At 45.7% G+C, this 21,952-nt stretch overlaps 3 protein-coding genes and 1 non-coding gene across 4 annotated transcripts; 3 read left to right on the top strand and 1 right to left on the bottom strand.

The window, feature by feature from the left end:
* Positions 1-140: 140 nt before the first annotated feature.
* On the top strand, positions 141-11,122 carry LOC136477693 (probable zinc metalloprotease EGY1, chloroplastic). Its single transcript, XM_066475965.1, has 14 exons — positions 141-627; positions 1,883-2,353; positions 2,444-2,587; positions 2,794-2,895; positions 3,358-3,569; positions 4,085-4,135; positions 4,212-4,281; positions 4,514-4,582; positions 4,914-4,964; positions 5,080-5,214; positions 7,961-8,253; positions 9,441-9,816; positions 9,912-10,185; positions 10,807-11,122. Exons 1-14 carry the CDS (start codon positions 283-285, stop codon positions 10,989-10,991), a joined length of 2,778 nt encoding a protein of 925 aa, XP_066332062.1. The 5' UTR covers positions 141-282; the 3' UTR covers positions 10,992-11,122.
* Positions 11,123-11,281: 159 nt separating this feature from the next.
* On the bottom strand, positions 11,282-15,543 carry LOC136477616 (replication factor C subunit 5). The gene is made up of 11 exons (XM_066475866.1): positions 15,275-15,543; positions 15,073-15,183; positions 14,922-14,954; positions 14,416-14,584; positions 13,690-13,871; positions 13,357-13,493; positions 13,128-13,226; positions 12,191-12,260; positions 12,024-12,098; positions 11,813-11,858; positions 11,282-11,509 (listed from the first exon to the last, which is right to left on the bottom strand). The coding sequence occupies exons 1-11, from the start codon at positions 15,356-15,358 to the stop codon at positions 11,451-11,453; spliced, it is 1,065 nt and encodes a 354-aa protein (XP_066331963.1). The 5' UTR covers positions 15,359-15,543; the 3' UTR covers positions 11,282-11,450.
* A 2,300-nt stretch (positions 15,544-17,843) lies between these two features.
* Positions 17,844-17,914, top strand: TRNAG-GCC (transfer RNA glycine (anticodon GCC)). Its single transcript has one exon. It is a non-coding gene; the product is annotated as a tRNA-Gly (tRNA).
* A 1,299-nt stretch (positions 17,915-19,213) lies between these two features.
* On the top strand, positions 19,214-21,746 carry LOC136478211 (glucan endo-1,3-beta-glucosidase 8-like). The gene is made up of 2 exons (XM_066476569.1): positions 19,214-20,248; positions 20,383-21,746. Exons 1-2 carry the CDS (start codon positions 19,899-19,901, stop codon positions 21,509-21,511), a joined length of 1,479 nt encoding a protein of 492 aa, XP_066332666.1. The 5' UTR covers positions 19,214-19,898; the 3' UTR covers positions 21,512-21,746.
* The last annotated feature ends 206 nt before the right edge of the window (positions 21,747-21,952 follow it).

Here is a 21,952-nt window from a genome sequence, read left to right as displayed (position 1 = left end):
CATCCCACAATCCGGCTAACCCCTGCGTGAAACTGTGGAACTTTTTCCGGGATATTTCTGCGTTGGACCGGGGACCCTGGAAAGTGGAAAGCGTCGCCGGCTCGCCGCCACTGGTCGCTGCCACGTCGGTCCAAACCAAATCCATACCTCTCGGCTCGCACCTCTGCATCGCACCCTATCCTCCGCAGCGCCCCCCACCCTCTCCCCGCCTCCCGCCTCCCGCCTCCGACTACCGCACCGGCGAACTCGGCGGGCCGCTCGGTGCTGCACGCCAAGCTGGGGATGGCCGCGGCGCTCGCGAGCTCGCCGCTTGTTCACCCAACCGCCCCCCGCCTCCGCCTCCCCAGGCCCCGGGCCTCCGCTTCGAGCTCCTCTCCAGGATGCTCGAGTGGCGTGTGCCTGGGATGGAGGCTGACGGTCGGGTGGAGGACCGTGAGGCGGTGTGACCGGCTTCGATGCTTCTCCACCGACGGGGGCGGCGGGGAGGAGGGGGAGAAGCATGGCGAGGAGGAGGCCTCGGAGGCTCCGGCCTCGGCCCCAGCGGAGACACAGGTGGGCGCCGCGGAGGAGCTGGCGTCCGAGCGGAGCCGGTCGGGGAGCTTTTCATCCTCATCCTCGTCGTCCGGGGTAACACTCAATTGACTCAAATGCACGATTGATCAACATTTGCAATGAAGGAATAGTCACTTACTCGGGGGGTTTGCTTGTTCTGTTGTTCTGTTGTGAGGCTTTGTTCCATCGATGGGGTAATGTAGTGAGTGGGTAGCTGTGGGCGTTGGGTTAGCTGGGGAACGGATGCCTTCTAGAGAGTTTTGTGTGGGTGTAGCTTTGTATTGATTATTGAGTTCAATGGCATGTTTGACAATTCACTGGCCAGAGCTTCTGTGGCATGAGCTATTTTTTCACAGTTAGAGCTCGTGGCTAACTTATTGGTCACTCGTTGTTGATTTTCAAATGGAATTCTCATATATACTGCGTGTACTAGTTGCTGGTAAGGATATTAGAGATTTAGAGTAAATAATAGTACTGGCATATAGGGCGCGTTTGAATTGTTGCCCGCGGAAGCCCAGCCTCATTTTGGTCGTTGACCGTAGGCAAGGATATCATTTGGATGGCAGCCGAGATTTGGCTTGCCCTTGTTCCCGTGCCCATGCCACATTAATTTTTAGCCCAAGCGCGGCCGATTCCTCTGCCAATTTTTGGCCAGCCAATGGTTTGGCATGGCCTGCACGCGGCAGCATCCAAACATGCCCATAACATGTGACATTCCAGACATAGTTAATCCAACCTAACCCTGGCGATGTAATGTTTGCCCAAACTGAGTCGCTAGGTGCGTACTTGCGCACAGGCACTATCCCTCGTAGGGTTGGTCTTGAGTTAATTTTGGGCCCTAGTATGCTGCCGGAATTCAATGCAACATTGCAATTTCAATGGTCTGTTCTTTTCACTTGGTATTGCATGTTTAGCATTCAGTTTTGACATATGGGTGGGAAGGAACCACAGTGTGCTTGTTCCCTTGATTAGTGATCACAGTAAAGTGCTAATGTATCTAGTTTAAAAGATTATGGCACTTCACGTTGGGTTGTATTAAAATTGTACCCAAACATTGGATCTTACCGTGTCTCTCTGTTATCTGACAATGACTGTATGGCTTCCTATGTTTTATCCTTTACTTGCTGCAAGGTCCAATTGTGCTTTTATGTAGTTAAACCTGTCTTAGCTCATTCTTTTTCTTTTGAAATGATTAGGCTAACTATTTGTCTCTTTGGTTGTCTTCAAACTACACGTTCCTTATAATCTGTAGATAACATTTGTGTTAATACTATGCGCATGGATACTTCTTTATCTCTAAACCAGTTCTGCTACATTTTACTTTGACCAGACTCCTGGTGTATCAAGCGAGCCACCACTGTTGAGTTTTAGTGTTGATAATATCGATACAGTTAAACTGTTGGAACTTCTAGGCCCGGAAAAGGTTGATCCAGTTGATGTCAAAGCAATTAAGGAAAAACTCTTTGGCTATACGACATTCTGGTTGACAAAAGAAGAACCCTTTGGTGATCTCGGTGAAGGAGTTCTTTTCATTGGGAATCTTCGTGGGAAGAGGGAGGAAATCTTTGCAAAACTTCAACGGCAACTGCGTGAACTTACTGGTGACAAATACAATCTTTTTATGGTGGAGGAACCTAATTCAGAAGGGGATGACCCACGTGGGGGACCACGTGTTAGTTTTGGTTTGCTTAGGAAGGAAGTTTCTGAGCCTGGACCTACTACCCTATGGCAGTATGTCATTTCTCTGTTACTTTTCCTTCTCACTATGTTCTCCTGCGTTGAACTAGGAATTGCATCAAAGGTATGCTTATCTTACTCTTCGTCTATTGTATGTTACTTCATCTTAATACACATCAGCTTCAAGTTGCTTATGCACTTTACTTTTATGCAGATTAGCAGTCTTCCACCAGAAATTGTTTCATATTTCACTGATCCAAATGCTACCGGACCCCCTCCTGATATGCAACTTCTGCTCCCATTTGTAGAATCGGCTTTGCCAGTGGCTTATGGTGTCTTGGCTATCCAACTATTCCATGTAATTTATACCTTAAATATGTTGAGCATCTGTTTGTCCATTAGTTTCTATTCATTTGTTAGTTATTTTTAACCTGTAAAGAAGCCATGTGAAAGCATAAGACCTTTTCGATCAGTTCAATGCACCATGTTTTAACCGCTTTTTTATGTGGCCTCTTCTTTTGGTACGTTTTAATTCTACCTAATATGTCGCCTTTCTGCATGCAGGAAATTGGACACTTTTTGGCAGCATTCCCAAAAAATGTGAAACTAGGCATTCCTTTCTTCATTCCAAACTTCACCCTTGGAACTTTTGGGGCAATTACTCAGGTTAGTATTTTCTTAAAGGAAGTCAAATCTATGGGACTATGGGAGTTTCTTGGACAGCTGGACTTGAGTGTATTCTTATTTCTAGATAGATATTGATCAGTAGCATGCTGTGATTGCATCTTGATAAGGCCGTGTACTTTAATGTTTTCTTCTATATTAGCTGATTTAAAAGCTATGAACGTACAACCTACAACATCAACTGTAGCATACCTCTTTTTCAAAATGTCCCTGGTTGACTTTATATAGTTCACCAAATACAATTAAATAATTCTAATGATGCTTACTGTCATCAATTGTCAGAGGTATGCTCTGTAGTTTCATTGCCACGATAGCAATCAATCTTTTTTGGCCTTAACAGGTCCAGTTTCTGCACATTTCTGGCTGTGCATTGAACAGAAGACTGATACATGATGCATACTCTTTTCCTGGATATTTTCTTACTTTTTATATTTACTCATGTAGTTCAAGTCCATTCTTCCGGATCGAAAGACAATGTTTGACATATCAATGGCTGGTCCTGTGGCTGGAGCTGCACTTTCCTTTTCAATGTTCTTTGTAGGCTTATTACTCTCTTCAAATCCTGTTGGGGCAAGTGATTTAGTGGAAGTACCTAGCCAACTGTTCCAGGGTTCATTGTTGCTTGGACTTATTAGTAGAGCTACACTTGGATACAGGTATCTGATACTTGATATTTTGAACTCGGTTCATTTCGAATCTGTACTAGTCATTAGTTTTTATTTTTTCCTGCAGTTCTGTTTGTCATATATTCACCACTTCCCTTACCAGTCACAATGCGCTCATCAGAGCAGTTCAAGAGGAAACCAGTCATAATGATATGTTATGGGATTCTTATGCTTATGGACCACCATTGTGGATTATACACCAACTTAGATACAAATGTCACTTATTCTATAGCAACTCCTGTTTGTATAGTTTCTGAGCACATTAGTCTGAGGACCGCCAGAGCCAACCTTAACAACCTTAACTCCTGTTTCTGTTTTCTTTACGCTTAACTGTTCGACTGGTGTTCCCAGCTGGTGTGTGGTGTGCGTTTGTATCAACTTCTAGCTTTCTATAAAAGTCGGGTTTACCTCTGTCAAAAAAAAAGCACATTAGTCTAACCATGGTCTGTGGCATGATTTGAAATAATCTACTTGGTTGTTTCTAATGAATTTATATTTACTTCCAGTGCTATGCATGCTGCTACAGTTTCGATCCACCCTCTTGTGATTGCAGGCTGGTAAAGTATCGTTCCCTAAACCCTCAAGACCTTGCAACCACACAAGTGTTACTTTCTAATTCTTGCAAATTTTTAGGTGTGGTTTAACTACTACTGCCTTTAATATGCTTCCTGTTGGATGTCTTGATGGTGGAAGAGCATTACAGGTAAAAATTCCTGTTAAGTTCTGATTAATAAAGTCAGGATATCAGACGACCACGCTACCAGATCTTCATCTCATTCTGTAAAAATATATTCAGTGTGAGGATTAAGTTTTTGCAGTCTCCATTGAACTTTTTAACCCGAACCATGGCTTGTATATAACTCCTCAACTCCATGAGTATTTAGCAGCAAAACATTGAAGACAGTGTGTTTTAAGTCCACTTACATATTCAACAGGGTGCTTTTGGCAAGGAAGCTTTGTTTGGATTTGGCCTCACAACATACTCATTGCTTGGACTAGGAGTGGTAAGTTGCTCCATCTTGTGCTTCGTGTTTCTATTGCAGTCATCAGCATGGTTTCTAACCTTTTCAGAAGTGATTTCATCCATATGCCATGCATATAGTAACTCGATGATATCGTTGATGAATACCTACTTTTATCTGAAATGTTGTGTTATATCTTATATAGGAAGTTGAGTCTTTCTTAATAATATTTTTTCCCTTTTTTTATCTATGATTCTTCACTTTCAACCTTTACCATGATCTGCTGTGTGGCTATGCTTCAGTAATTTTACATCCAACTCTAATGTTCTTTCTTCTTCTTTTTTCTTCTTTTTTCTTTTTTGGGCTGTTCTAGCTTGGAGGACCACTATCTCTTCCTTGGGGTTTGTACGTACTAATATGTCAGGTAAAATGGACAGCAAATGGACGCTTCAGATATCCACTAAGAAAAAAAATTATTATTATTATTATTATTTTACAGAAATGCAATGACTTCATTCGTGCCTTTTTATTTGTCTCAGAGAACACCAGAGAAACCATGCTTGAACGACGTAAGCGATGTTGGAAGTTGGAGGAGGGCGGCCTTGATAGCTTCAGTGTTTCTTGTTGTTTTGACTCTCATTCCGCTGTGGGATGAACTCGCGGAGGAACTAGGTGTAGGGCTTGTTACTTCGTTCTGAGATACGGTGCTTACCGATAGAATTAGACTGTGATGTAGCTCAATTTTGTATTGAAAGGTAGCGTCTGGAGCTGTTGTAAAGGCACGTGGAATTTCCCGATTTGGTGAGCAATGGTTGATATCACCATTGTGAGTGTAATGAAATTGTGCTAAGATAGCCCCTTTTGGCTTTTTGTGAATCAAAGTATAGACGCTGACGATTACCAATTATTACATACAGGTACGCACATACACAATCTACCTTTCTATGAGCATCATCAAATGATTGGGCACGAAGTCAGTAGAAGCAAGCACGAAGTCACTAGAAGCGTCTTGCATGGGCATGAAGTCACTAGAAGCGCCTTGCCTCCTATCACAAGAAAAAAAAGTTATTAAATCTCATAATTATAAATAAATTTACAAAAATGTGGATAGCCATCTTAAGTCTAGGATTTAAATCTGGCTAGGTAAGTTTATTTTGAATCAGACGTGCCACTTGATCAAATTTTATGACCAATAATTTTTCCCAGATTACTCTAGGACGCCGGGACATGCTGAGGTCTTTGTAAATTGTAATATGGTTTTCAAACGAACCTAAAAACTACTCCTAGGTAAATAGCCGACATGAAAATGGGTCCACAAGACAGATAGACCATTGCAAACTGGCTTTTGGGTGGTGTTTAGATTAAGGGTGTAAAATTTTAGGGTGTCACATCAGATATTATATGGGATGTCAAAAGAGATGTACAGATACTAATAAAAAAATAAATTACAGAATCCGTCAGTAAATTACGAGACGAATTTATTAAGCCTAATTAATCCATCATTAGCACATATGTTACTATAGCTGTCGGGTTCATAAACCCGAGGTCCCTCATGGACCGGCTTCCCAGCAAGAGCTCGGGCCAGCAGACAACGCTGCAAACGACGCGCAACTCCTGGGCCGGCCAAAAATCCCAACAAACAGGACAGAAGGGCGATCCAATCTCCAACCGAAAGGCCTGACCGAGGAGGAACGACGCCCGCTTCCGACTCTGGCCCACCTCTCCGACCGGAAGGGCTCGCTTCCGACTCCGGCCCGCCTCCGAACGGCCTCTCCGACCAGAAGGTCTAGCCAAAACACCACTTTCGACTCCGACCCGCTTCTCCGGCCAGGAATGCGCTGAACCTCTGCTTACACCTCCTCTCCGACTGGCGCAATCAGAGCCAACTAGAACCAACCGACCGGGGACGCCCGCTCGGTAAGGACCAGGAAACAGACGGAGAAAGTAAGGCAGGGCACTCAAGTCAACCGCAAGACTAAGAATCACACCCTGTACACCTACAGGATAGTACCGACATGACATATCAGAAGATTGCCCTACGAACTTCCAGGCATGTCAGAACAGTGTTGTAGGCGTCGATATTTGACCTACAGTGTTGTGGGCGCCCGCAACAACTGCCATACCGGATGAGCACGGTAAAACCCCTTGCGTGCCTCTGGACATCAACAGTATGGCGGACACCGACGTCTGCCATACCAAAAGAAGAAGACGTAGCCTCCCACGTGCACCTGACATTAAATAGTATTGTGGGCGTCTATCATCATCTTGTACCCGACGACGTGGACAACAAGACTTAGTAGCATAAATACTCTCTCCCCCTCACTTGTAAGGCCATATCCTTTATCTATAAAAGGAGATGCGCTCTCCCAACTGGAGGATGATCAGTTCACTTACTTTGATTCACTCTCTGTAACTTTAGACACTTTAAAGTTATACCGAACACACGCTCGAGCACTTAGCACATAGGCCCCGTTCGGCTTACCCCATATTCGATTTGTTTGGCTTGTTTTTTTAGCCAGAACATTGTTTTTCTCTCACAATAATTCAGCGAGAACGGTATTTTTCAGTCAGTTTCAGCCGATTCAGCAAGCCGAACAGGGCCATAGCGGGCTCCCGTCACTCTTGGCCCTTTAGACCAAAGTCCGATCGGACCTCTTGTACCCCCATCTTTCTTCTTTCCGTTTGTAACCCCACAGTAAACTTCGAGCACCTGGGCTCAGTAATAAAATCACCGACCAACTCAAACTGGACTTAGGACACGTTGCCTGAACCAGTATAAACCATGTATCATTGAGTGATAGGCCATCTCCGATCACAATGTACAGCAAAACTATGAATATTTACGTATTGGTCACTTTCTACACCGACAATAACACTCTATTGTCAAATCATGAATTAATTAGGCTTAAATGAGTTATCTCGCAAAGCAGTCGTAATCTATGCAATTAATTATTTTTAACTGTACATGTGTCAAACATTCGCGGTAAAGTTTCAGCGGAGGAACTAACGGCTTTGTCGCCTTCCGGGACTCCTCTCCGTTCCATTCCACCCTGGCAAGTCTCCCCCGTTTCACCCTCTTCGCACCACCCCCGTCGGCTCGGCCGTACAATACAGCAGCCCATGTACCCACCTCACAACCCCCGATCCCCAATCCCGTCGGCTTCGCTCCCCGTCCCCGACCTCGGCGAGGAGCCTCCCGCTCCCAAACCCTAGCCTCTCCTCCCCTCGCCCCTCCCCTTCCCCTCCGCTCCGCTCCCCATGGAAGACGAGGACGCCGGCCCTGGCGGCGGGGGCGAGGCCTCCCCTCCGCACCACGCCGCGGCGGCGTCGGGCGACCGGGCGCGGGACATGGCGGCGTCCCCGACGCGCTCGCGCTCCGTGACGCAGACGGTGAACGGGTCCCACCGCTTCGTGATCCAGGGCTACTCGCTCGCCAAGGGCATGGGCGTGGGGAAGCACATCGCCAGCGAGACCTTCACCGTCGGCGGCTACCAGTGGGCGATCTACTTCTACCCCGACGGGAAGAACCCCGAGGACAACTCCAACTACGTCTCCGTATTCATCGCGCTCGCGTCCGACGGCACCGACGTGCGCGCGCTCTTCGAGCTCACGCTGCTCGACCAGAGCGGCAAGGGCAAGCACAAGGTGCACTCGCACTTCGACCGCTCCCTAGAGTCCGGGCCGTACACCCTCAAGTACCGCGGATCCATGTGGTAATGATCTAGAAGTTTGTCTCCTTATCTCTTGCCGCCTTAAGTAGCTTGCGTTGAGTAATGAGCTCTGTTTAGGTTTACAACGAGTGGCTAGATTGGTTACAGGGTACCTGCCGAATTAGTTTGATTTGATATAGTTGGTGGCTATTGGGAGATTTTTTTAGCGATTGATCTACATAATATGGTGCATGTTTTTGTTTCTATACGTAACTCGGTGCCTTTTATTTGGCCTGTGAGTTTGACAATAAACACTGTGTGAAAAAATTGGTGATCTATAATACGCAGATCCCTGTGATGACGTGTTTATTACAGTCTAATTTGGTTGCTTCCCTGTTCGCATTAGTAATTAATATTTCCTTTGCTCAACCCATTGAGCTGTAACTGCTTAATGAGGCCATCTAAAAATTAGTCATGTGACATCACTGCATCAATAAAAAATTCAAAATCCGTTTTGGAGTGGCATTTGTTTGAATTCTTGTCTTATACTCTCTCCAGTTATGACCAGAGGTAGTATTAATAAAATTAATGTTCCCAAGAAGAAAGTACCATGTTTCTGACAGACCTATCATTATTTCTGCTCCATGCTAATAGTATTTATCCAATGTGGATATTTAGTTCAGTTTTCAGGTTTATAGTTACAAGGGAGTACTTACTAAATTTTTTGGAGATATCTAGCTGTTTCTCTGTATTTGCTTTGGATGCTTGATTAGTGTCACAAGATCTCTTAAAGTAGTGCATTAGTTTCAGTTTCCACATTACTTACAATTTCTAGATAAGCTAAACGTTGTATCTCGGAGCCAGTGAATTGATGGGAAGGTGGTAGGGACTAGAGAATCTGTAACCTATATGCTTTACATGTGGGCTTGAAAAGCGGGAACTTTGTGCGCCCGCGGTCTATTCGAATAACTTTATGTTGGTTATCTGGGTTCTCTCATCCTATGATAACCAGTTGTCCATCAGACCATCGGCCCCTCACAAAGGTGCAGCTGTGCAAGTACATTAATATTGTCCCTTTCTGGCAGCTCATATATGACCAAGTAATTAATAAATAGTACACATACATATCTCTTCCAGATTGTTTAGTTTTTTTTTATAAAATGTGCCTGCCTGTTTGATTACTCCCTGCATTTGACCAAGTTTGTTTCTGAAAAGTACCCATATTTGATTGTCCTGTTTTAATTTTTCAGGGGATATAAAAGGTTCTTTCGGCGTAATGCTCTTGAACTATCAGATTTTCTTAAAGATGATTGCTTGAAGATAAACTGTACTGTGGGTGTTGTAGTATCAACTATGGATTATTCTAGGCCACATTCAATAGAGGTTCCAGAGTCTGACATAGGCTATCATTTTGGAACGCTTTTGGACACTCAGGAAGGTGTAGATGTTGTTTTTAGTGTAGCAGGAGAGAAGTTTCATGCCCATAAGTTGGTATTGGCTGCCCGGTCTCCCTTTTTTAGATCTGAATTTTTCGATCATGAATCGGGTGAAGAGAAGAACGAAACTGATACGAAGGATGAAATCAAAGAGATCGTCATTGATGACATGGATCCTGTAGTGTTCAAGGTATTTCTATATTTTGGTGCCAATCTCATCATCCATTTCCCTGTTCAACAAACTTGGGATTTTATTTTCATCCGTGCAAATATTCCATGTTGCAGACTGTGCTTCATTTTATCTACAGGGACAATCTTGTTGATGATGATGAGTTGTCTGCATCAAGCTCTGACTGCTCTATCTTTGATAGTTTAGCTGGGAAGTTAATGGCTGCAGCAGACAAATATGAGTTGCCAAGGCTAAGATTGTTGTGTGAATCTTACTTGTGCAAGCATATTTCTGTAAACTCCGTGGCAACTACTCTAGCATTGGCTGACCTGCACCATGCTATGGAGCTTAAATCTGTTTGCCTAAAGTTTGCTGCTGAAAACCTTTCAGGTAATAAGACTTGACATGAAATCTGTTTGACCTTCACATGTCGTTTGTAGATATCCTCTGGGTTCACATCTTTTGGCATAATTTTGATCTGTGATTTATAACTTACTAGCTTTATTAGACAAGAAAGAGAAGGCTATTGAATGCATAGTTTTTATTCTATAAATAATTTAGTATGTTTTGCTTTTTTTCATGGTCCAAGTTCCCAAGAAGACTTGTTAGACATTAGACAATTCCACTTTGATGGATGATTTACCTAGGCTGTGCATGGCAAGGCGCTTGCATGCTGGCGAAATGTCTGCAGTGTGTTCTCATTGCATAGTAAATTGGCATAGCTGTGAAACTTGATAAATATTATTGTGCCAAAATAGTACTGATAGTTACTGTTACTGGATTATGAGTGATGATAACTCTTTGAATTTAAGTCATTTCTTGCTTCTGTTTGGACCATTATTTTACCTTGCGCTTTCACCTTATCTTCATCTATCAGTAAATTGTGTTCCTATATTTTAGCTCAATCAGTATATTGTGTACCATATTTTACCTTTCGCCCGTTTGTTGCTTGGTGGTGCCGAAATAAGTCTTGAACTGTATAACATTCCAGATGCCCTTATGTATCTGCAGCTGTGATCCGGAGCGAGGGGTTCGACTATCTCAAAGACAACTGCATATCTCTGCAGTCAGAGATACTACGGACAGTTGCCGGGTGTGAGGAGCCATGTAGCAGCGGCGTGAAAAGCCAGAGCGTGTGGGCGCAGCTCTCTGATGGCGGCGACACCAGCGGGCGCAGGGTGAGGCCAAGGGTCTGAGACGCCAACCCCGCAAGCACTGACCTTTGTAATCAAAAGCTGTTGTAGTGTAAATGTGGACAGCTATTTTAATTTGAATTTGAGACAACACGCTTGCAAATTGCAATAACATGAATCAGCTTGTTTCGTTATATTTGCTACGGTTCTCATGTTTGTGCTGTTCATTTCATACTTCCGAGTCTGCCGCACTTTCATGATGTTATCTTAACCTAGCGAAATGATTTCTAATCATGTCATCAACGTCTGATGATGTCGTCATCAACGTTCACGTGCAGGCAGACACGATGGAGTCACAGAAGGGTAACCCGAGTTGACGATGGTTCAAACAGACACAATGAATCTAGTCGTTAACGAGTTTAGTACAAGACTACACAGCCAAAGATGCTCCCTGATACAATCCGATAGCCGATTGCATCCTCTTTTAGCTTCGCGGGTGACAACCCTGCTTCAGGTTTTTGCTCAACCAAATGTAGCCACCAGGAACTCCTTGTAAATGCTCATGAACTTGGCCACAAAAGCTGCAGAAGGGAAGGGGCGGATAAGTAGTATGGCTTCTGTACATAATCATCACGGTAAGACCATGCAAGGCAAATCTGTGACGGGCACATACTAATAAAAGGAAACAAGAACAATCTCAAGCTGAGGTCATACATAACTAAACCAATCCATAAGTATAACAGCATGCTTTGGTTATGTAGCAGAGTGGGGCATTCATATACAGGCACCAAATTATTTTGTTCCAAAACAATGATAAGATTGCATAGGATACACATACAGGCTAACAAGCATTATTGGGAGCAGTAACGAGAAGGGGAAAGTACCTTCTAGATGAAAAATGGCCTTTGATCCAAGGCGCATCTTGTGCTCCTGCAAACATAAGGCCTTGCAAGTTAGAACTACGAGATGTCAAGAATTAGCACCACACGTTTAATCCGCTTAAATATGCATGCACCTGTGAGTTCTGTTATTTGACAATCCCAGGGTGTAATGAAGTAATTAACAGTGAAATAGTGTTTTGAATTGTTTACTCACATAGTGTGCAGCCCAGTGACAGATTTCATGTTTCAGATCAGCATCTAACTTCCTAAGTAATTCTGCCAACAATTTCTGCAGTAGTCAAGAGAGAGAGAGAGTTCAGCACGCATGGTAAGAATGGGAATGAAGGAATGAAATAAAGCACTGAAGAAGCATTAAGTCACCTTCAAAATACTTTCAGGTGGGATACAATTGATGAGTAATTCATAGAATTTCTGGCGTACAGCAAATAGCCTGAAATGTTCAGAGCCAAAATCAAAGAAAATCAATAAGTCACCTGCATAAATCGTGATACGAAAACAAAATTTCAACAAATCCGGAGCAGGAGCTGCACGCATTGGCAAGGGCAAACTTTCTCAAATCTATATTCTGTGTCACAAGACATTCAAATTTGTAAAAATAAGAATATAAAAGACCAGTAAAAACATCATGTTTAGCTGCTTTCAATCAGTAGTAGAAATATCATATTATTAGAATACATTTTAAACAGACATCTTCCCCATGTAGTTGCAGGCTACATGACAAATACTGACAGGAATCAGGAAGCATGGAAAACTAATGAAGTATAACTCAAAGAAACTATAGACCAAAAAAGGATCTAAACCTAGTTCAGTTGGTTGAGGGTGTGGATGTATGCCTAGACCACACAAGTTCATGTCCTCACTAACGCAAATTTGGGTGCCTAGTTTCTTCTTAACACAAAGCCACCTAGTTCCTACTAGTTTGGTCCCTTTTTTTGAGAAGAGAAAACTATAGACAAAAATGATTACATATACAAATATAGCAAAGCTTGGTGCTTTTAACACTGATACTGAATTATATGAACTATCAGTTACAAATTCCAAACAGAATTTGCCAAAACAAATACCAATTCGAGCTTTCCTATCTGTTTGGAGAAGCATGCACTGTAGCCAGGTCTAGGCATGCGTTCACTGCATTCCAGTCATTGATATGTCTTTTATTTTCAGCAAACATAGGCATACGAAAACCTAGTACAAGAAAAGCGATACTGCAGCTGGACCCATGTTTAAATTTTAAGATGAATAAAAGCATGCAACAAGAATTATAAGGCTTAAGTACTTCATCCAACAGAGATCGAACCTTTTAGGGCTTTGTTCTGTCAGTATATCAGTTGCTATTTCAGACACATATTGCTCCCAATCAAGAGGAGGCGCCACTTGATTTGATGTAAATGGGTATCTGAAAGCCAAAGAAAAAAGAATATAACAGTAGTAGTCAGTGTTGGCAGGAGGTAAAGATTAACATAACTGTAAGTGGAGGTGTGGCAAATCAGTAAAACACTGGATAACAAATAAGCACAAAAGCTTACTGTTGCACTTTGCAAGTCTCAAAAAACAGTATTGCCCGTCTAAGATTACGGTTTGATTGTGCTGCGATACGAGCAGCAAATCCAGCTGGAAGATGCAGGTTTTCTTTCTTCCCAATGAACTCTAGAACTTGGACAATCTGGGAAGTGAAGAATGGTGTCAGACTTTAAGTATTTGCATAGTCTCTCCCCAATTCCCCGTTAATATTTTGGACTTGAGGAAGCAAATCATTAGGAGATGTTAACAGTGCCTTTCAACACCCATATGGCATGGCATAGTGTCAATCAACAGCCAAGATCAAATGTTAAATGAAAGTTTGGGCATCAATCACCAACCTGATCTTCACTGGGTGCATTTACTCGCACATTTAAGCAACGGGATCTTACAGCCTCTGTCACTTTTGAGGAGCTGTTACAGCATAGGATCAGCCTGCATGATGAGCTATACTTTTCCATAGTTCTGCGGAGGGAATGCTGGGCTTCTCGTGAGAGCTTGTCAACTTCATTTAACACAAGGACTGAAAATTCAGATGAATCTGTTAAGTTCCTCTCAACAGGAGGTATGCATTCAACCTAAATAATATGCATGCTCGTTTCTCAGGTGTCGGATTATGGAAAATTATTAGTTGATACCTAATAAGTAAACATACAGCATCATGTGAGATGACTGCATACTATACAGACATTTCTTTATCAAATCATGCATAACATCGAGTATCAGGAAGAAAAAAAGGTAGCAGCATTTCTGTTAATCTCTACTACTTAAAACATTTTAGTTAGTGATGATGGTGTGCCTGCTGTCATCATCATTTTACCCCTATAGTTTGCCTTATTTACCCACCTATACCACTGAACATAAAGCTTCCTCGGCACTTTACATTAATTATCAACATTCATCCTATTTGTGTTCCATCTATGATATCATTCTTGAATGAACTGTGCACACGCATGTAATTATTTGTTTTTGTGCCGCCACAACAGATGGGGCATTCAACTAGTAGTAGTAGTAGTAGCCAACAATGAACTGTAGGAGCACAAACAAGGTACTGATAGAGCACTAACCTTTAAATGCTCTCTTGCCTTTGGCATCAATTGGTCTGTTCTTCGCCATCTCTTTGATGACCTCCTGGACAACATACCTGTCCTGAAAGCCAGCATCACTGGGGTTCATCTCCACATGGTGAGCACTTGACAACATCGCCAATTCTATCTCAAGTGTCCTTGTTCCAGTCTGAAGAGCAAAAATAGTAACTCAAGGCTCCAGACAAATACATAGCAAACCCAAATTCAATAAATCAGAAGACGTTGAGACAGGAAGTATGAACATACACATTCAACTACCACGTACTGCAAGAGAAACATCTAAACTGTGGTACTTCTCTATCGTGGTGTTGTGACAGTCAAGATTACACAAAAGGGGATTTATCATCTACATCCTACCTGACACTAGTACCTTCCCTGAGAAGTAAAATACTATTAATGTACAATAGCATTTCTTCAAGTATTCAACACATCATCTGAATTTGCTAGTGTCACTAGTAAGGAAGAGGACAAATAACTGGACTTACATCGATTTTCCATGTCTTGTTTTCCAGCTTAACCTGCAACAGAGATTAAAAAAACACCAACAAAAATGTCAAAACCGAAGCATGGCCTCAACATGGAAAAATCTATACAATAAATAGTAGACCCAGCAAATTTATAAAGAAAAATATGTACCTTCTCCGCACCGGCGCCAAACATCTGCTTGATGAGCGCGAGGATTAGGGTTTTCTTCCCAGACCCCGACGGCCCATAGAACAGCAGGTGTGGGCAATCCTGCTCCGACACCTGACCAAACAAAACCACACGTGATTAGAACGGCGCAAAAAATAGGGGAAACCCTAGATTAACCGAATACGCGCAGATCGCGGGCACTTACGAGCTTCCTGAGGTTTCGCGCCACCTGGTCGTGGACGGTGACCTTGTCTAGGGTTTTCGGCCGGTATTTGTCTACCCACAACATCCTCGCCGCTCACTCGTCTTCCCCGCCTCGCCTCGCCGCTGGAGAGGAGAGATTTGGGGACAGGATTGGGAGGGGAATGGGGAGGGGTGTGGCGGGAACTCGGGACTGATGGCGCGCACTCCGCCGCTGCGAGACAGAAGTTGCAAGGCGAGGGTTTTTGCGGGCTTCCCGGCTATCTTTTTTTCTGACAGGTGTGGTCCATATGTCAGTAACCCTGATGCCGGGCCTGTACCAACGAAGTGAGGTGGGCCGTGGGCTTGGTTTGGTCCGATGTTCGAGGGAGACTCCGCAATAAAGCCCAGTTTTGCAAGGACCTGTAGTATTTTGTCATGCATTGATTTGTAACGTTACTATATATATATATATATATATATATATATATATATATATATATATATATATATATATATATATATATATATACCCGTGCATTGCAGTGGGGTCATAATTTTTTAAGCCAAACCTCAGTAACTAGATGCGGACGCATGAGCTCGAAGGACTTCATATCAGAAACAAACATGTGGGTCCGGTCTTTGTATTGGAATTGGGTATGATGCAGACGTGTGAGCTCCGAGTTGAGGATAATTCGTATCGGACACGGATGCGTTAGCAGGAATAAGATTTGGTATTACCAGGTAGATGATGACATTAGAGTATTTTTGAGATGTAGAGATAGATATTTCCATGTAAACACAATAAAGGTTTCTCAAAAAAATGTAAACAGGATAAAGAGGCTTTGCTTGTAGAAATATATAAAAGCACACTCGTCCTACGCATTTAGTTACGCACATTCCACCTGTATGTGCATATCTAACCTCACTATAGATGGATACATCGTCTACTACTAAAATACTACCCCCGTTACAAATTATAAGGTGATTTAGTTTTCTAGATACATTGCTTTTACGGTGGGCTTGTTCGGCTGCTTTGTAAAAGCAACTTGTGCTGGCTGGCTGCATAGTGTTTTTGTGTGAGACAGAGCAGCTATAGTGGTGTATAAATCAGCTGCCAAACAGGCTGAATGTATCTAGACATAGTGTAATCTAATGTATAATAAAAACTATGTATCTAAAAAAACAAAAAATATCTTATAATTTAGAATAAAGAGAGTAATAACTAGTCGTAAATACAAGCACATGTGTTGATCAGTTGTCAAATATGTTCTACCTCAAGGGACCTCATCAACTTAGACCATATTTGGATCCATAGAGCTAAAAATTAGCTCTTTTATTTAGATAAAAAAATAAACAGGTCTAACTAATTGATAGCTAATACCTAACTAACAACTATCTTTCTAGTTGAGTCAGACCAGCTAATAGTTAACTAACTAATATTAGTTACAAGTTATTAGGTAGCTAACTAATATTAACAGCTAATGGGTGGTCCAAACAATGCCTTGGCTGTACTTTTAGTAGGCCACTGATATGTAAAATGGTAGCCATGAACTTAGCTTCAGGCCTTTCAGGGCATGGCATGGTTAGCTTCAGGGCAACGTTTATTCAAGTTGGATCCATTAGCAGTATAGGAAGAATCATGTTGGAGCCATCGTCAAACAAATGCACACATGAATGCAGCGATAATACTACGTCTCAATTGGGTTATATGATGTTAGCTCTTGGTATAGATTCTTATCAAGCTGCTTTATTGGCTCACGATTCGACTTTGACCGTTATGCTAGACGAGCGGACCTAATGGTCTGCTTTTACATAGGTCGCACAACAAACACTCAGTGTTAGTGTGCTGTGTTCCCGATGGGCTCTGGTGTAATTTTTGTCATTTGTGAATGTGTAATGTCACAAAGGCTGAAAACTTTCCTAAAAAGTGCTATAGTAGTCATCACATCGAATCTTACGATACGTGCATTGAGCATTAAATGTAGATGAAAAAAAACTAATTGCACAGTTTGGTTGGAAAATCGCGAGACTAACGTTTTGAGTCTAATTAGTCCATGATTAAACACTAATTGCCAAATAAAAACGAAATTGCTACAGTAACCAACTTCCTAAGGCCATATTTAGTTCCACAAATTCCCAACTTTGCCACTATGCAAAAAGAAGATTCCCCGTCACATCAAACTTGCGGTACATGCATGGAGTACTAAATGTTGACGAAATCAAAAACTAATTGCACAATTTGATTGTACTTTACGAGATGAACGTTTTGAGCCTAATTAGTCAACGATTGGACAATTATTATCAAATACAAACGAAATGCTATAGTACGCTACAGTGCCTCGGGATTTCAAGCGGCGCCAACTTTGTGGCCAACTAAACATGGCCTAAATTTCACGAAATAAACGCAGCCGACCAATGAAACGACGGTCCCCTTTTGTCTGGCGCAGAAGCTGTTATGCCCTTTTGCCAACAGCAAACTCAGTGGCAGCATTAAGGCAGATGTGACCAACAAATCACCGACTGTAAAAAATAATCCAACAGGCAGCTTTGAAATAAATCAAGAAGTATCATATGGTTCACCCACAAACAAAGCACCAGTGGTCTAGTGGTAGAATAGTACCCTGCCACGGTACAGACCCGGGTTCGATTCCCGGCTGGTGCATTTTTTTTTGTCCCTTTTTTTATTTTTAAAAGGGTTTTGTCTACGCGCTGCTGAACCCACTACGGCTACTGTACTCATAAACGTGGCCCTGATAATTCCGAAATGAAACCATGCAGCTTTTTGAAGTGTCCGTCACATCACATGACGGGAGCATGGGGCCAGATGTATGTAAAGGACAAGAAAGCTTTTGCCGCTTCTGTTCTTCTCTGAAAATTGAGGACACGCCGCGACGAAGCAAAAAGGCAGGGGAGGAGCGTGCCTGAGCAAAGCAATCGCGTTGAAATGAAAAAACACGGAGACATCATTTACCTATCCAGGAGCGTGTGTGTTGAATACTATCTGATCCTGCCACGGTGCCACCTGGTAACCTGGAACGGCGGTGAAGTGCAAATCAATCCGCCGAAAGCAGAGCTCCGTCGCCGTCGGGCCCCGATCCCAACGACTCCACCGGCGTTGGACTTTGCTGGCTGGAGCAGCGATCCGCTGCCTCTCTCCGGACCAGGAGGCGCCCACGTCCCACACATCAACAAGGACCTGCACAAGCTTGTGGGCATCGGCATCAGAGCAGCAGTGCTACAGTGACGCCTGGATCGGCGATGGATTTGCTGCCGGTTCCTGGCGTCTGCTCTGCTCCCAGTGGGGGGCAGCATAACACGATGCGGCAGCGTGGAGGGCACGTGCAACATGCACTCGCTGGACTCCAGACCGTGGCACCCTTTTGTCCGGACGTGCTCCGCGATTTGAATCGGAGGGCGTTTCCGTCATTCGGCTAACGCAACGGACGAATTGGCCGGAGCCGGAGCCGGAGCCTGGAGGAGAACAACGAATCAGGAATCCGGCAAGTCGCCGGCCACTTGGGGCCTTGGGCTTATTCCCTGGTAGTACGCCTGTCCCCTCCCGTTTCCCAGACTCCCAGTTATACTACTACCACTGTGCTTCGAAACCATAGCAAAGCACGTCTACGTGCCCTTTTCGTTATGCGAACTGGACGCCATGTCCATCTTTTGTTTGCTTGTACTAGTACTCCAGCTTCCAGCCGGTGTCTCTTGGGAGACGGGGACTGGGAGTTGCGCGTGCCACTGTGCCAGGCCCAGCCGAGCCGAGCCCAGCCCAGCCGGTACGGGAGACGCGCAGAGCAGCGGACGCGCGCCCGGCCCTCACGTGGGCTCCACGAGTCAACCCAGGAACCGCGTGCCACGTCACCGAAACGCTCGCGCGCCGAGATGACCCAACCGCCCGCCGCCCACTTCCACCACTCCTCCATTCCACTCCACTCCCCACCTCCTCCGCCTCTGCTTCGCGATACGGCGGCGCTATCCATGCATTGTCCGCCCGTGGCCGCAGCTGTCAAGTCGCCGTAACTCCCACCGATTCCTCCTGCTGCTGGCGGTCCCATCCCGGCAGCTGGATTACGAGCACTGCAACTGCTACCATTCAAAAGCTCCTACGCTTTTCGGATCCGTCCCTGCCTTCCACCGTTTCCCTCCCTCCGCGTCTTAACTGCGGTCGCCGTCCAGCCGTCGACCCCCCCTCTTCCTTTCCTCGTTTGCTTCTTGCGATCTCCGTCACTCGCATGTGAAACCTCTCCTCTTCCGTTCCGCTTCCCTGTTGCTGTCACAAGGATCGGGTGGCAGTGGGACGGAACCTCGAAACCGCGTTTCGTGTACAGCCTTCCTTCGCACCTCCCCATCCATCTCCCCTCCGCTTCTCTTTCAAGAAGCCCGCCCTGTCACAAAAAAGAAGAAGCCCGCCCTCTTCTCAATCGGTTCTCTTTCCATCTCGCTTCTCGGCCAAAAATCAAAAGCTTTCCTTTTTCGACCCTTCCTTGTTTGGGTTGCGGCGGGACACAAGCCATTGCATCCAGCAGGCACCGGCGGCTGCGTTACCTGCCCTGCTCGGCTGCTCCGATCGATTGGCTCCTGTCCTGGGAGTTGGGAGTCGAGATCTCGCCAGGCTCCGATCGGCCGGCGGCGTGGGAGACCGGATGGCGAATCTGCCGAAGCTGCGCCCGTGGCTCTGCTTGCTGGCGGCAATGGCGGCCGTGTCGGCGCCGTGGCCGCCGGCGGATGCGCTGGGGATGAACTGGGGCACGCAGGCCACGCACCCGCTGCCGCCCAAGATCGTGGCGCAGCTCCTCAGGGACAACGGCATCAAGAAGGTGAAGCTGTTCGACGCCGACCAGGAAACGCTCAGCGCGCTCGCCGGCACCGGGATCGAGGTCATGGTCGCCATCCCCAACGTCATGCTCGACACCATGACGGACTACGACACCGCCAAGGAGTGGGTGCGCCGTAACGTGTCCCGCTACAACTTCGACGGCGGCGTCACAATCAAGTGAGAACATCCTGCTTCAGTGCTCTCTTCTTCCTGTGATGCTGCTCATTCATGCTTGTTGTGTTCTGTGGTTGCTCATTAAGCTTTGCATCTCGTGCTTATGCCCGTCGTTCTTGATGGACCGTCCGGTGCAGGTACGTGGCCGTGGGCAACGAGCCGTTCCTTGCGGCCTATAATGGCACGTTCGACAAGGTGACGTTCCCTGCGCTGCAGAACATCCAGAACGCGCTGAACGAGGCCGGGCTCGGCGATACCATCAAGGCCACGGTCCCGCTGAACGCCGACGTGTACATGTCCCCGAAGGACAACCCGGTGCCGTCGGCGGGGCGGTGGCGCGCCGACATCACGGACCTGATGACGCAGATGGTGCAGTTCCTGAGCAACAACAGCGCGCCCTTCACGGTGAACATCTACCCGTTCATCAGCCTGTTCCTCAACGACGACTTCCCCGTGAACTTCGCCTTCTTCGACGGCGACGCGACGCCGCTGGTGGACCCGGGCAACGGCGTGTCCTACACCAACGTGTTCGACGCCAACTTCGACACCCTGGTGGCGGCGCTCAAGTCGGTCGGGCACGGCGACATGCCCATCGTCGTGGGCGAGGTCGGCTGGCCCACCGACGGCGACAAGCACGCCACGAGCGCGTACGCGCAGCGTTTCTACAACGGCCTGCTTAAGCGTCTGGCGGCGAACGCCGGCACCCCGGCGCGGCCGAACCAGTACATCGAGGTGTACCTGTTCGGGCTCCTGGACGAGGACATCAAGAGCGTGGCGCCGGGCAACTTCGAGCGGCACTGGGGCATCCTCCGGTACGACGGGCAGCCCAAGTACCCGATGGACCTGAGCGGGCAGGGGCAGAACACGATGCTGGTGCCGGCGCGCGGCGTGGAGTACCTGCCCCGGACGTGGTGCGTCGTCAACACCAACGCCGGCAGCGACGCCATGGAAAAGCTCGCGGACAACATCAACTACGCGTGCACGTTCGCCGACTGCACCGCGCTGGGGTACGGGTCCACGTGCGGCGGCATGGACAGCAACGGCAACGCGTCCTACGCCTTCAACGCCTTCTTCCAGGTGCAGAACCAGAAGGACGAGGCCTGCGGATTCCAGGGACTCGCCGTGCCCACGCAGACGGACCCGTCCACCACCACCTGCAACTTCACCATACAGATTGCCACCACCTCGGCGGCCCACCGGCGGCCGCTTGGAGTCGCCGTGTTCGTGCTGGCCCAGCTGGTCCTGCTCCTGCTCTTGCTGCATTGATTGATTAGGGATAGGCTGGCCGGGTTTTACTGCTCACTCTGTCACTCATGTTTGGTTGGCATTGGATAGAACTGGTGCACTACTGCACTTGGCTGCCTGCCTGGCTGGCTACATTCCATTAGTTTGTTGGCTTTTTTTTTTCTTTGGGTGAGAAATAATTGGAGTGGTAGGAAGTGTTGTACTGAAGATATACATGTATACTTCAGGAGGATTATACAGACTGAGATTCAGAGTACACCGTATTCAACAACAGCAGATGACTACCGACTGCAGCTCGTTGAGTTCAGTGCGTGCCATATGCTCTATATATGGCCTATACCGATGTTTATGCTAAGCCCGTGTTTAGTTGCTTGGCCAAAATCCAAAAAAGTGTTACAGTATCCATCACATCGAATCTTGCGATATATGCATAGAGCATTAAATGTAGACGAAAAAAAAACT

The sequence above is a fragment of the Miscanthus floridulus genome, chromosome 1 (genome assembly GCF_019320115.1).
Source record: "Miscanthus floridulus cultivar M001 chromosome 1, ASM1932011v1, whole genome shotgun sequence".
Taxonomy (NCBI): domain Eukaryota; kingdom Viridiplantae; phylum Streptophyta; class Magnoliopsida; order Poales; family Poaceae; genus Miscanthus; species Miscanthus floridulus.
Note: the sequence above shows the minus strand (reverse complement) of the source record. Positions and strands in the feature narration are given on the sequence as shown.

What these genes read in the sequence shown, in the direction of transcription:
- LOC136477693 (XM_066475965.1), top strand. Translation starts at nt 283, where the DNA reads ATGGCCGCGGCGCTCGCGAGCTCGCCGCTTGTTCACCCAACCGCCCCC. An exon ending in TGTACGTACTAATATGTCAG is followed by an intron (nt 4,965 to 5,079) that starts GTAAAATGGACA and finishes TATTTGTCTCAG; the next exon opens with AGAACACCAGAGAAACCATG. An exon ending in TGCTGCTGAAAACCTTTCAG is followed by an intron (nt 10,186 to 10,806) that starts GTAATAAGACTT and finishes ATGTATCTGCAG; the next exon opens with CTGTGATCCGGAGCGAGGGG.
- LOC136478211 (XM_066476569.1), top strand. Translation starts at nt 19,899, where the DNA reads ATGGCGAATCTGCCGAAGCTGCGCCCGTGGCTCTGCTTGCTGGCGGCA. An exon ending in GACGGCGGCGTCACAATCAA is followed by an intron (nt 20,249 to 20,382) that starts GTGAGAACATCC and finishes CGTCCGGTGCAG; the next exon opens with GTACGTGGCCGTGGGCAACG.
- LOC136477616 (XM_066475866.1), bottom strand. Translation starts at nt 15,358, where the DNA reads ATGTTGTGGGTAGACAAATACCGGCCGAAAACCCTAGACAAGGTCACC. An exon ending in ACAGAACAAAGCCCTAAAAG is followed by an intron (nt 12,261 to 13,127) that starts GTTCGATCTCTG and finishes TGAACATTTCAG; the next exon opens with GCTATTTGCTGTACGCCAGA. An exon ending in GTCACTGGGCTGCACACTAT is followed by an intron (nt 11,859 to 12,023) that starts GTGAGTAAACAA and finishes TTATGTTTGCAG; the next exon opens with GAGCACAAGATGCGCCTTGG.